Raw genomic sequence first — 12,447 nt, 5'->3', positions numbered from 1 at the left:
AAAGTGCAGGGCGCCAAATTCAAAACAACAGAAATCCCATAATTAAAAATCCTCAAACATACAAGTATTTTACACCATTTTATAGATACACTTCTTGTTAATCCCACCACAGTGTCCGATTTCAAAAAGGCTTTACGATGAAAGCAAACCAAATGATTATATTAGGTCAGAGCCAAGTCACAGAAAAACACAGCCATTTTTCCAGCCAAAGAGAGGAGTCACAAAAAGCAGAAATAGAGATACATGAATCACTTACCTTTGATGATCTTCATCAGATGACACTCAAAGGACTTCATGTTACACAATACATGTATGTTTTGTTCGATAAAGTTCATATTTATATAAAAAAATCTCAGTATACATTGGCACGTTCAGTAGTTCCAAAACATCCAGGGATTTTGCAGAGAGCCTCATCAATTTACAGAAATACTCATAATAAACATTGATAAAAGATACAACTATTATGCACGGAATTATAGATACACTTCTCCTTAATGCAACTGCTGTGTCAGATTTCAAAAAAGCTTTACCGAAAAAGCACACCATGCTATAATCTGAGTACAGCGCTCAGAGGCCAAAACAACCCAAACAGATATCCGCCATGTTGTGTAGTCAACAGAAGTCAGAAATAGCATTATAAATATTCACTTACCTTTGATGATCTTCAACAGAATGCACTCCCAGGAATCCCAGTTCCACAATAAATGTTTGTTTTGTTTGATAATGTCCATCATTTATGTCCAAATACCTCCTTTATGTTCGCGCGTTTAGCCCAGTAATCCAAATCCATGACGCGCAATCACTAGGTGCAGACGAAAAGTAAAAAAGTTCCGTTACAGTCCATAGAAACATGTCAAACGATGTATAGAATCAATCTTTAGGATGATTTTAACATAAATCTTCAATAATGTTCCAACCAGAGAATTCCTTTGTCTTCAGAAATGCAATGGCGTGGCCAGCTTGTGGCTCTCTGGCAGACCTCTGACTCATTCCCCTCTCATTCGCCCCCACTTCACAGTAGAAGCATCAAACAAGGTTCTAAAGACTGTTGACATCTAGTGGAAGCCTTAGGAAGTGCAATTTGACCCCATAGACACTGTGTATTCGATAGGGAATGAGTTGAAAAACTACAAACCTCAGATTTCCCACTTACTGGTTGGATTTTTCTCAGGTTTTTGCCTGCCCTATGAGTTCTGTAATATTCACAGACATCATTCAAACAGTTTTACAAACTTCAGAGTGTTTTCTATCCAAATCTACTAATACTATGCATATACTGGGCCTGAGTAGCAGACAGTTTACTCTGGGCACCTACTCAATACTGCCCCCAGCAATAACAATCTAGAAGGAGAATTTCACAGACAACAATTATCCACAGCAGCTAAGGCTGAACAAACATTCTGAGCTGGAGATGGGGCTGAGAGGGGCTGCTGCCTGCTATAACTGCAGCTTGTGTGTCCATCCCTTAATTGGAAACCGTGGGGCTGAGATAATTAAATACTGTGTTTTAATGTATGCAGCATGACAGCCCAGATTGTTTGAACTATTGCTCCCTCAGCATGGTCATAAGAGCATAATGCCAACATTCTATATTCTATTCCCCCTGCCACACTACGGACCGATTAACCCCCCAGCTATCAAGCCCCCCCCCCCCCCCCCCCCTGACGGCAGATATATATGCTCCCAACAATGCATCTAATTGCTTGCAGTCCACACAGCCTAGGCAACCATATGACAATGAGCCCAATTAATCCCAACGTTATACAAACTCCGACCATAAAACCTCCAGCAATACATTTTCAGCATCGCTTAGAAGTACAAACACTTCACTACAAAGTAAAAACTGTCATTGTTTTCACAAGTAAACCTTTTGCTATTTTAATTTAAAAAAAACTTCATATAAGCATTGATTTCCACCTTTTCGCTAACACTCAACAGAATAATGGGTTGGAAAACACTTTCACGGGTCTCATTATGTGAACATAAAGATAACATGTTTTTGTCATTGAATATGGCTCCTTGACTCACCTATTACTGCTCATTGGACGCTATGATCACTAGGCTACACAGCTGATGCCCCCTGGACTGTTTCAATAACAAGGTATTTCATTTTGTTTATCTGTTGGCCCCAGCTTCGAACTCAGGTCCTGTATGTACCTAACTGACCCGCTCAGCCCATTCATCCCCATTTACCCGTTGTTGTCTCAGCTCTCCATACCAACACGTGATTGCTTTATGCCTCTCTCTAATGTCAATATGCTTTGCCTACTGCTGTCTTGGAAAGTTCTTATTGTTTTATTTCACTGTAGAGCCTTCAGTCCCGCTCAAAATACCTTAGGTAGCTGTTTTGTCCCACCCCACACACATGCGGAGACCTCACCTGGCTTAACTGGTGCCTCCAGAGACGAAACCTCTCTCATCGTCACTCAACACCTAGGTTCACCTCCACTGTACTCACATCCTACCATACCCTTGTCTGTACATTATGCCCTGAATCTATTCTACCACGCCCAGAAATCTGCTCCTTTTACTCTCTGTTCCCAACGCACTAGACAACCAATTCTTATAGCCTTTAGCCGTACCCTTATCCTACTCCTCCTTTGTTCCTCTGGTGATGTAGAGGTTAACCCAGGCCCTGTAGCCCCCAGTACCACACCTATTCCCCAGGCACTATCATTTGTTGACTTCTATAACCGTAAAAGGCTCGGTGTCATGCATGTTAATATCAGAAGCCTCCTCCCTAAGTTTGTTTCATTCATTGCTTTAGCACACTCTGCCAACCCTGATGTCCTAGCCGTGTCTGAACCCTGGCTTAGGAAGGCCACCATAAATTCTGAAATTTCCATCCCCACCTAGAACATTTTATGCCAAGATAGAACTGCCAAGGGGCGGAGTTGCAATCTACTGCAGAAATAGTGTGCAGAGTTCTGTCATGCTATCCAGGTCTGTGCCCAAACAGTTTGAGCTTCTACTTTTAAAAATTCACCTTTCCAGAAATAAGTCTCTCTCTGTTGCTGCTTTTTATAGACCCCCCTCAGCCCCAGCTGTGCCCTGGACACCATATGTGAATTGATTGCCCCCCATTTATCTTCAGAGTTCGTACTGTTAGGTGACCTAAACTGGGATATGCTTATAATGGCCATCCTACAATCTAAGCTAGATGCTTAGGTACAAGGTACAACCAGATACAACCCTAAATCCGAAAACACGGGCATCTTCATAGATTTCATCCTGACCAACCTGCCCTCTAAATACACCTCTGCTGTCTACAACCAGGATCTCAGTGATCACTGTCTCATTGCCTGCATCCATAATGGGTCCGTGGTCAAATGACCACCCATCATCCCTGTCAAACGCTCCATAAAACACTTCAGCGAGCAGGCCTTTCTAATCGACCTGGCCCGGGTATCCTGGAAGGATATTGACCTCATCCCGTCAGTAGAGGATGCCTGGTTAGTCTTTAAAAGTGCTTTCCTCACCATCTTAATTAAATAAGCATGCCCAATTAAAAAAATGTAGAACTAAGAACAGATATAGACCTTAAGTTTGGAGTGAACTGACTGCACTTGACCAGCACAAAAACATCCTGTGGCGTACTGCATTCGCATCGAATAGCCCCCGCGATATGCAACTTTTCAGGGAAGTTATGAACCAATTATGAACCACACAGTCAGTTAGGAAAGCAAAGTCTAGCCTTTTCAAACAGAAATTTGCATCCTGTAGCACAAATTCCAAAAAGTTATGGGACACTGTAAAGTCCACGGAGAATAAGAGTACCTCCTCCCAGCTGCCCACTGCACTGAGGCTAAGAAACACTGTTACCACCGATAAATCGCGAATTTCAATAATCATTTTTCTATGGCTGGCCATGCTTTCCACCTGGCTACCCCTACCCCGGCCAACAGCACTGCAACCCCCCCCCCCCCCCCCCACGCAATTGTTGCAACCGCTATTACTAGCCTGTTCAACCTCTCTTGTCTGAGATCCCTAAAGATTGGAAAGCTGCCATGGTCATCCCATCTTCGATGTGGGAGACACTCAATACCAAACTGTTACAGACCTATATCTTGGTTTCTCAAATGACTGCCTCGCCTGGTTCACTAACTACTTCTCAGAGTTCAGTGTGTCAATGTTGTCCGGACCTCTGGCACTCTCTATGGGGGTGCCACAGGGTTCAATTCTTGGGCCGAATCTTTTCTCTGAATACATCAATGTCACTCTTGCTGCTGGTTATTCTCTGATCCACCTCTACGCAGACGACACCATTCTGTATACTTCTGGCCCTTCTTTGGACACTGAATTAACAAAACTCCAGACAAGCTTCAATGGCATACAACACTCCTTCTGTGGCCTCCAACTGCTCTTAAATGCTAGTAAATGCATGCTCTTTAACCAATCGCCCGCACCCGCCCGCCTGACCAGCATCACAACTCTGGATGGTTCTGACTTAGAATATGTGGACAACTCCAAATACCTAGGTGTCTGGTTAGACTGTAAACTCTCCTTCCAGACTCACATTAATCATCTCCAATCCAAAATTAAATCTAGAATCGGCTTCCTATTTTGCAACAAAGCCTCCTTCACTCATGCTGCCAAACATACCCTCGTAAAACTGACTATCCTACCAAACCTTGACTTCGGCGATGTCATTTATAAAATAGCCTCCAACACTCTACTCAGCAAATTGGATGTAGTCCATCACAGTGCCATCCATTTTGTCACCAAAGCCCCATATACTACGCACCACTGCGTAGTATATGCTCTCGTTGGCTGGCCCTCGCTTCATATTCGTTGCCAAACCCACTGGCTCCAGGTCATCTATAAGTCTTTGCTAGGTAAAGCCTCGCCTTATCTCAGCTCACTGGTCACCATAGCAACACCCACCCGTAGCACACGCTCCAGCAGGTATATTTCACTGGTCACCCCCAAAGCCAATTCCCTTTGACCACCTCTCCTTCTTGTTCTCTGCTGCCAATGACTGGAACGAATTGCAAATATCACTGAAGCTGGAGACATATCTCCCTCACTAACTTCAAGCTGTCAGAGCAGCTTACCGATCACTGCGCCTGAACACAGCCCATCTGTAAATAGCCCACTGTCATGACGTTGTCCTCTTTGGGTACAGCAAGCCCCATCCCCCTCTCCCTGCCTCCTACAACTAGGCTACTGTGGTCAGAGAGGTTGTAAATTCCTGGAAGAGATTGTCTCCTCATGGCCACAGTACAGAGACAGAGTGAAGTTTCATAGAGAACAAAGGAATTTCTTCCACCTCACAGAACTTGAGGTCCGAACAACATTTATGTTCCGGAGAAGGTATAAAAGATCGGTGAAGAATCCAGCTACGAACTGGTCCGTTTGTTACAACTTGGTAAAACTCATGGGAGATGGTGCGGCCACATTACCATAACGCTGTTTATATAATAGCCTCAGATGTGAGGTTTACATCTAATTGTTGTATAAGATGAATGAGTGAGGATGATACTGTTTGTAAAATTGTGTAATGTGATTTTGGACTGTTTAATGAAGGAAACTCCAATTCCCTTTTGAGTTTAACTAAATCAGAGGACCATCCCTGAGCCCAGTTAGGGTCAGGCATCCTGGGACAGGCCCTTTTCTGCAACTCCTGAATAAAACCCCAACTTTGAGAAATTCTCAACAGACCATGTTTTTCTCCATTACGAGAGGACAAAGGTTGCAGACCATTGCTGAATCTTTTAACCATACCACGTGGTTAAACTCTTAGACTATCGATACCGACAGAATAAGAACAAGTCTTTGATATTAATTACTAGTCTGCAGCTTGGAATTCGGTATCATTGAACGCGAAGAACGACAACTGCCGAAACATCCATTCTACAACAACATGAATGAATGTCACTCTGAACTACCCACGACAGAGAGAGAGAGAGAGGACGGAAACTCTCCAACAGAAACTAACTTTTCAGCAGAGATCCCAACGACACACTGAGCGTAAATATATATATTGATTGCAGTTGTTCCCGAATGAGTGAGCGTTCATGTGCAAAGGATTAGCATTTCAATTGTTATAATTATCAACTGTGCGTTGTCTTCTCAGTCGAGCACCACTTCCCTTTTGTACAACAAGCCGCCATGCCGGTTTAGCCCACTAGGGCACATTCCCCTATCATTTCTTGTAGCCATTTTTACATTGTTTGTTTGTTTATGCATTTCTGTGAATTACTTAGTTAGTAAATAAATGATTTAAGAAAATTGATGTATGGATGACTCATAGTGAAGACCAGGTTTGTGCAGATAACCAACAATTTACGACGTTTGGAATGAGACTAAGTAAATAATTCATTAATTCGAAGACTAATTGATCAGATATAAAATATCTGAAAAGTTATATTAGGAAATTATAACTTTGTAATCTGAATATTTTCCTTGGTGCCCCAACTTCCTAGTTAATTACAGTTACATGATTAATCAGTTTAATTGCGTAATACTAATTACAGAGAATCTTTGATAAAAACTAGAAGTCTTAATTTAATGATAGTAAAGACACGACACCACCCAACTACTTCATCCCCATACTGCTATTTATTTTTGCTCTTTTGCACCCCAGTATTTCTACTTGCACACCATCATCTGCACATCTATCACTCCAGTGTTAATGCTAAATTGTAATTATTTTGCCACTACGGCCTATTTATTGCCTTACCTCCCTAATCTTACGACACTTGCACACACTATATATAGATTTGTCTATTGTGTTATTGACTGTACGTTTATCCCATGTGTAACTCTGTGTTTTTGTCGCACTGCTTTGCTTTATCTTGGCCAGGTCGCAGTTGCAAATGAGAACTTGTTCTGAACTGGCCTACCTGGTGAAATAAAGGTGAAAGAAAAAACAAGAGGTGAAAAAGGTTTCCGAGGCCTAACTCTCACACTTTTATGCAGCAGCCCCCAGTAACCTTGTGAATGTCTTGTTATTCATTCACCATGCGCTCCCTCCTCCCTCTCCATCCCTTCCTACCCATCAGAGCAAACAAGAGAGGCTGAGGTTCTGAGAGACTTGTTGTCTGGATCCACACTCAAGTGTCTCTTGGGGGGGTCTGAGACAGCTTCAGACAGAGTAGCTTGCTTTCGGACAAAAAAACGAGCGTTTTATACAGCTCGCTGACTCAATTCTGAAAGATTGTTCACAGAGGTACCTTATATAACCTACTTACATTTGCTGCTGAGATCATACAGAGCCCCAATCCTTTCCTCAGATTCTTTGTACTGGTATGTATGGGGCTGGTGGGGAGAAAAGGCTAGAGGGGGGTTGCTACTTCACTGACTCAGACACTCAGAAGGGGGCTATAGCAGTGAGACTGCATGCTGGTGCTCTCTCTGACACTTGCTCTGTCAACCTGGTTTGTCACGAGGAAGCTACAGTAGGATGAAAGTGGAAACAGCTGACCTATGTGGGTAGGTGTTCTTGAGTGACAGATGCTAGCCGAGCAGTCTTCTACCTGGTGCTGTGGACACACTGTCACTCAAAGAGGCCAAAGGCTCCTTTAACCCTAACATCATATTTCCACAGAAATGGTATTCACACTCAGAAATGGTATTCACACTCAGAAATGGTATTCACACTCAGAAATGGTGTTCTATTTTCCTGGTTAAGCCAGACAGAGAAGAGCCTTGTGAAGTAGAAAACACTATAGGTAAGCTAGGTTGATTGTATATGCCACTTCATATTTTCCAGTTCAAATTGGGTACACAAGTCTAGCAATACGCTGAAAAAGTCCCCTATAAGAGCTTGAAGAAGAAAAGACAGAATTGGACCTTTCCACTTAAGAAAGCTCTTACATCCAACTAATAACAGCTACCCACTTCCCTAGACCCTAATACGGAAGGATGTGCTTAAAACTAGACAGACAATAAAATAATCCTGAATGCTGTGCTGCGATGTTCCATAGGCGCATCTCAAAACAACCCAAAGGCAATACAAGTACCCTCCGAACACACATACAGAACTCAGTCACTCAGAGGCCCACTCAGTACCCAATTCCTGTCTTCCAAGCCCGCCATTACTCACTCCATCATTGTCGAAAATGTCGAACCATCATGACAGTCATTCAGGCAACGTAATAACAACGTTGAGGAGCAGGCTACAGCAGGAGCCAATTAAAGTGCCTCTCTGCAGGCAGAGTGTCGATGACTCACCTCCAGACGCAAGTATTCATTCTGCTCCTGGGAGAAGAGGCTGAGGAGGACACCGCTGGGGACGTGGGTTCGCACCTGGAGCTGCACGCTGGTGTGACGGGCCGGGAGAGACCAGCCCACCTGGTACTGGACATGGCTCCTCCTCCCATCGAAGGAGAACTCTGGGACTTCTGTCAGTCGAAGAGAGAAAAACATAGAGCTGCCATGAGGGCTTCAACTACAGTACATTATTCATGATGTATTATTTATACTGTACCGTCTACTGTGTGGACTCAGTAGCCAATTAAAGACAATTCACATATATGACAGAAGCCAAACACAGTTATATTGTGTGAGCCATGCATTTAAAGCCTTAAGACACATTTCCATTCCACAAGAGCAATAAAAAAAAAGTTAAAACCTATAACCTATAAAACCTATAATTCAAAGCCAGTGCATTTTGATCTTATTAGGGGAAAAAATGACCTCCCATATTAGGATTCTACTATGTAATACAGTCCACTCTACACTCTTTGATACCCACAGACAACACTTGTCCTAACCCGACTGTATATTCTCTAAGAACGTACCGTCTTCACAGTGGATCCCTGTGTAACCGGGCCCACACTGGCAGCGGAAGGAGTCCCACTGCCCGTTACAGCGCCCCCTGGCGCCACAGGCTGGTACACCCATGTTTACACAGTTCCCATCAGTCAGAGAGCAGCCTGGGGCACTGCTGGAGGACTCTGAGGGATAACCAAGGTCATAGAGCTGGAGCAGAGAGGGAAGAGAGGCAGGGGGATGAAGGAATGAGGGAGCGAGAGAAGGAGGGTGAGTGGGAGAGAGAAAGATGTGGGGGGGAGAGAGAAGAGAGAGGAAGAAATAGAAAGAAAGTTAAAAAATGAGGGCGAGAGATAAATGAATAAGGGAGAGAGAGAGAGAGAGATGGCATGAGGTTTTCAGTATAACCTCAATAATGCACAATACAACCCTTTCTGAAGCATAAAGTAAAGATGAGAGAAGGTCATAGGCATAAAGGAGAAAAATAACGAAGGAGAATACATCCCGCCAGTACATATAACCTGTCTGACATTAAGGTACTAAGAGAACCTGACTTTTTTTTTATGTATGTTGTTTTTTAAAACTGAGTTGTTGGTTAGGGCCTCGTAAGTAAGCATTTCACTGCAACACCTGTTGTATTCGGCGCATGTGATTAATACAAGTTGATTTGAAGGGGAATATGATGAGTGAAAGACATCAGCATTTAGAAGATACTCCCAGCTTAGCCTTGAGCTCAAATTTACATTCCTCTTGAGCTCATGTCTTCATGAAACCTAGTGAGTCAACTAGACAGGTCAAGGAGTGAGAAAATGTAAGAAATAAAATGCAATGTCCAGAGCCGAGATTGAGTTAGAGGTAAACTTGTTGTTGTTGGGGTGTTAGGGGAGAGCGCTAGACTTTTGTGTCTTACCATACTATCCACAACCAGGTTGCGCAGACATCCAGTGAAGTGCTTGTGCTGCAGCTGGGGATACTCATAGGACATGTTTTCGTTGACACCACCCAGCTGCAACACCTGACTCCCATTCAGGTACCTGTGGAAAAGAGGAGACACGTCATTGTCAATGCCTGTCCATTCAAACCATTCATCTGTCTGTCCATTTGTTTGTTTCGTCCAACCATCCTTCCAGAATCACACCACTCACTCATGTCAACTCATCTGTATAGTACCTTATCTTAATTGTAACCAACACTGGATGACACAGTGGCTGCTACAAGAATTGGAGTATGCATGGTAGATGGATAGCTGTTCGTAGATCTTTTAATGCCTTTCAGAGGAACTATTTTGGCCATCGGCAATGCCTTGACTGGCTGGCAGGTGTGATTGGTGTGATGTCAGAGGGGTGGGATTCTGAGCAGGACAGTACCTGTCCCTATTGGGCGTGACTCCTCTGACTTCACAAGAAGAGCGGTCCTCGGTCATGGCCCAGCTGTCCACGCCCTCTGTCTCCATGACAATGGCACTGGAGCAGCGATCCAGGGTGAAACGCACTTCCTGAAAACCCAAGAGAAGAAGAGGAAGGTAACAATCTCTGCACACACACAAACATACACACACAGGTAAGAACATGGAAGAATATGTGTTTTCAGGATGCGAATACAGCCATTTAATGGTTCGCTTACTTTACTGTTGCTCCTAACATCTAGACGGTGCCAGCGTCTGTCGGACACAACCACATTTCCCGGCAACTGCAGGACCAGGGTTCCAGACCCATGGTTGATTTTCAGGCTAGGTGTTCCACCAATCAGCTCTGAGGAGAAGAAAGGTCATCAGTACCAGCATCACCATGACATTCCACCTACAGACTTAACGGGTCAAAGTTCAACTGTGGTGTAGGATGCACTTCTGATGCTCTTGGAGGGATGTTATTCAGTGTCAAATAGTCAATGCATACATATATACTTTTCATGAAACTGTATATTTACTGTACATATGTAACGAACAGTTCATCCCAAAGGTACGGACCATTATCTACTTTTCATTAACAAGTGAAGTGAACCCATTAACAAGGTTACACTGTTTGAGTGTTTTGTCTCTGTCTGGGCTGTATGACTAAGCAACCTAATTAATCCGAATAACGCAGGATATATCCCACACATTCCATTTGTTATTCAAATCATGCACCTCGGTTGGACTGGAAGGTAGATGCAGTATACTTGCCTTTGTGTAACAGAGTTGGTTTGGTAAACCACGCTAGAGGGCTGATTAACTTTGCCTGAGACCTAAAGACTTGAGTTAGCTCCCAGTTAATGCCTAGGCTTTAGCTCAGAGGGCTTACGTGATCTCTATGACCTGGGTTCAAATCCTAAGTGGGTAACACATTACCCTACCTATGGCCATGTAGTCCTCTGGGTCTCTGGGAAGCAGGGTGGCCAGGGGCCCACTGTAGAGCAGCAGCCCATCCTCAGCCCCTGTGATGAACTCCAGGGAGAGATGGCTATCAAAGCACGGCCTTATGGGAGGAAACCAGGCATAGCCGTTGCCAAGGAAACTTCGCCTTGTCTGCTGGCACTCAGGACCCTCGTACTGGGGTGGGCACTGGCATCTGTGGTGGCATTGAAAGAAAGCACCCCAAAGAACATTAACAGTGATTTTTCCATGTTGAAACATTATGACGGGGCTGGCTATATTGTCATATCTGTGTGTGTGTGTGTGTGTAAAGTGCTGTGCAACGTATCTTTATAAATGACAGGCAGGGCTTTCATCTACATACATTAGCTACTTGTGCATTAGGCATGAAACACATCAAGTACATATTAAATACTGCATTGAAAGCATTACATAGAAACACAAGTCCCTCAATCGTTCTATTCATTTTATTATCCTTATAACATTGTTTAGCCTGTGAGCCGAAACATAGGTTTAGGGGCTGTAGAACTCCTCTAACTTACAACTGCTCAGCAGCACATCAGATCCCTTTGTTCGAGCATGATTAAGAACACGATTCCTACTTTTCTAGGCCCCCTACAGTATCACTGATTCTAAATCTCTCCTTGTTTCAGTCCCATTACTCTGCTGTGCAGATTCCATGGCATGGTGTAGTGTACGGACTCTCTCAGAAAAAAGGGTACGGTTAGGGAACAGTATTTTTCCCTGGGGTACACAAAGATCTAAATATGCATAATGTACCTTCAGAGGTACACATTAGATCTCACATGATACTGTTCGGTACCTTTTAGGGGACATCTAGTATAATGGTACATTTTTGTACCCAGTCATTGGAGGGGTGGCTAGTGTGGGCGTGGCTTTCAGTTATTATTTGGCACCTTGCAGGGTACCACTATAATGACAATAGTTTGCACCCCTTTAAGTACAGTGTATGTGTGTGCAAGAATGTGTGTGTATGTGTGTGTGTGTGTGTGTGTGTGTGTGTGTGTGTGTGTGTGTGTGTGTGTGTGTGTGTGTGTGTGTGTGTGTGTGTGTGTGTGTGTGTGTGTGTGTGTGTGTGTGTGTGCATGTGTGTTATGTAGGCAGAAGCACTCTGACTGATTTCTTTGTGATTACCTCTCCTTTCCCTTCCTTTGCCTTGATTACAGCTTAAAGTGCTTCTATGGACCATTGCTAACTGAATGAAGAACAAAATTAAGCAGAATGAATTGATCGTCTTCATGGCATGCCTCCACTTCTTCATGGAATGCCTCCACTTCTTCACGACATGTCTCCACTTCTTCATGTTATGTCTCCACTTCTTCATGTTATGTCTCCACTTCTTCATGGCATGCCTCCACTTC

At 43.7% G+C, this 12,447-nt stretch overlaps 1 protein-coding gene across 1 annotated transcript in view; it reads right to left on the bottom strand.

The window, feature by feature from the left end:
* The window catches only part of LOC110532307 (neural-cadherin-like), a 61,801-nt gene that overhangs the window by 17,536 nt on the left and 31,818 nt on the right, over positions 1–12,447 (bottom strand). The window contains exons 18-23 of the mRNA XM_036989578.1: positions 11,047–11,261; positions 10,339–10,466; positions 10,083–10,210; positions 9,626–9,749; positions 8,745–8,925; positions 8,176–8,345 (exon numbers count right to left, since the gene is read on the bottom strand). Of these exons, the coding sequence (XP_036845473.1) occupies positions 8,176–8,345; positions 8,745–8,925; positions 9,626–9,749; positions 10,083–10,210; positions 10,339–10,466; positions 11,047–11,261 (946 nt within the window). The remainder of the gene's footprint in view (positions 1–8,175; positions 8,346–8,744; positions 8,926–9,625; positions 9,750–10,082; positions 10,211–10,338; positions 10,467–11,046; positions 11,262–12,447) is intronic.

Source organism: Oncorhynchus mykiss, chromosome 1 (genome assembly GCF_013265735.2).
Source record: "Oncorhynchus mykiss isolate Arlee chromosome 1, USDA_OmykA_1.1, whole genome shotgun sequence".
Lineage (NCBI taxonomy): Eukaryota > Metazoa > Chordata > Actinopteri > Salmoniformes > Salmonidae > Oncorhynchus > Oncorhynchus mykiss.
Note: the sequence above shows the minus strand (reverse complement) of the source record. Positions and strands in the feature narration are given on the sequence as shown.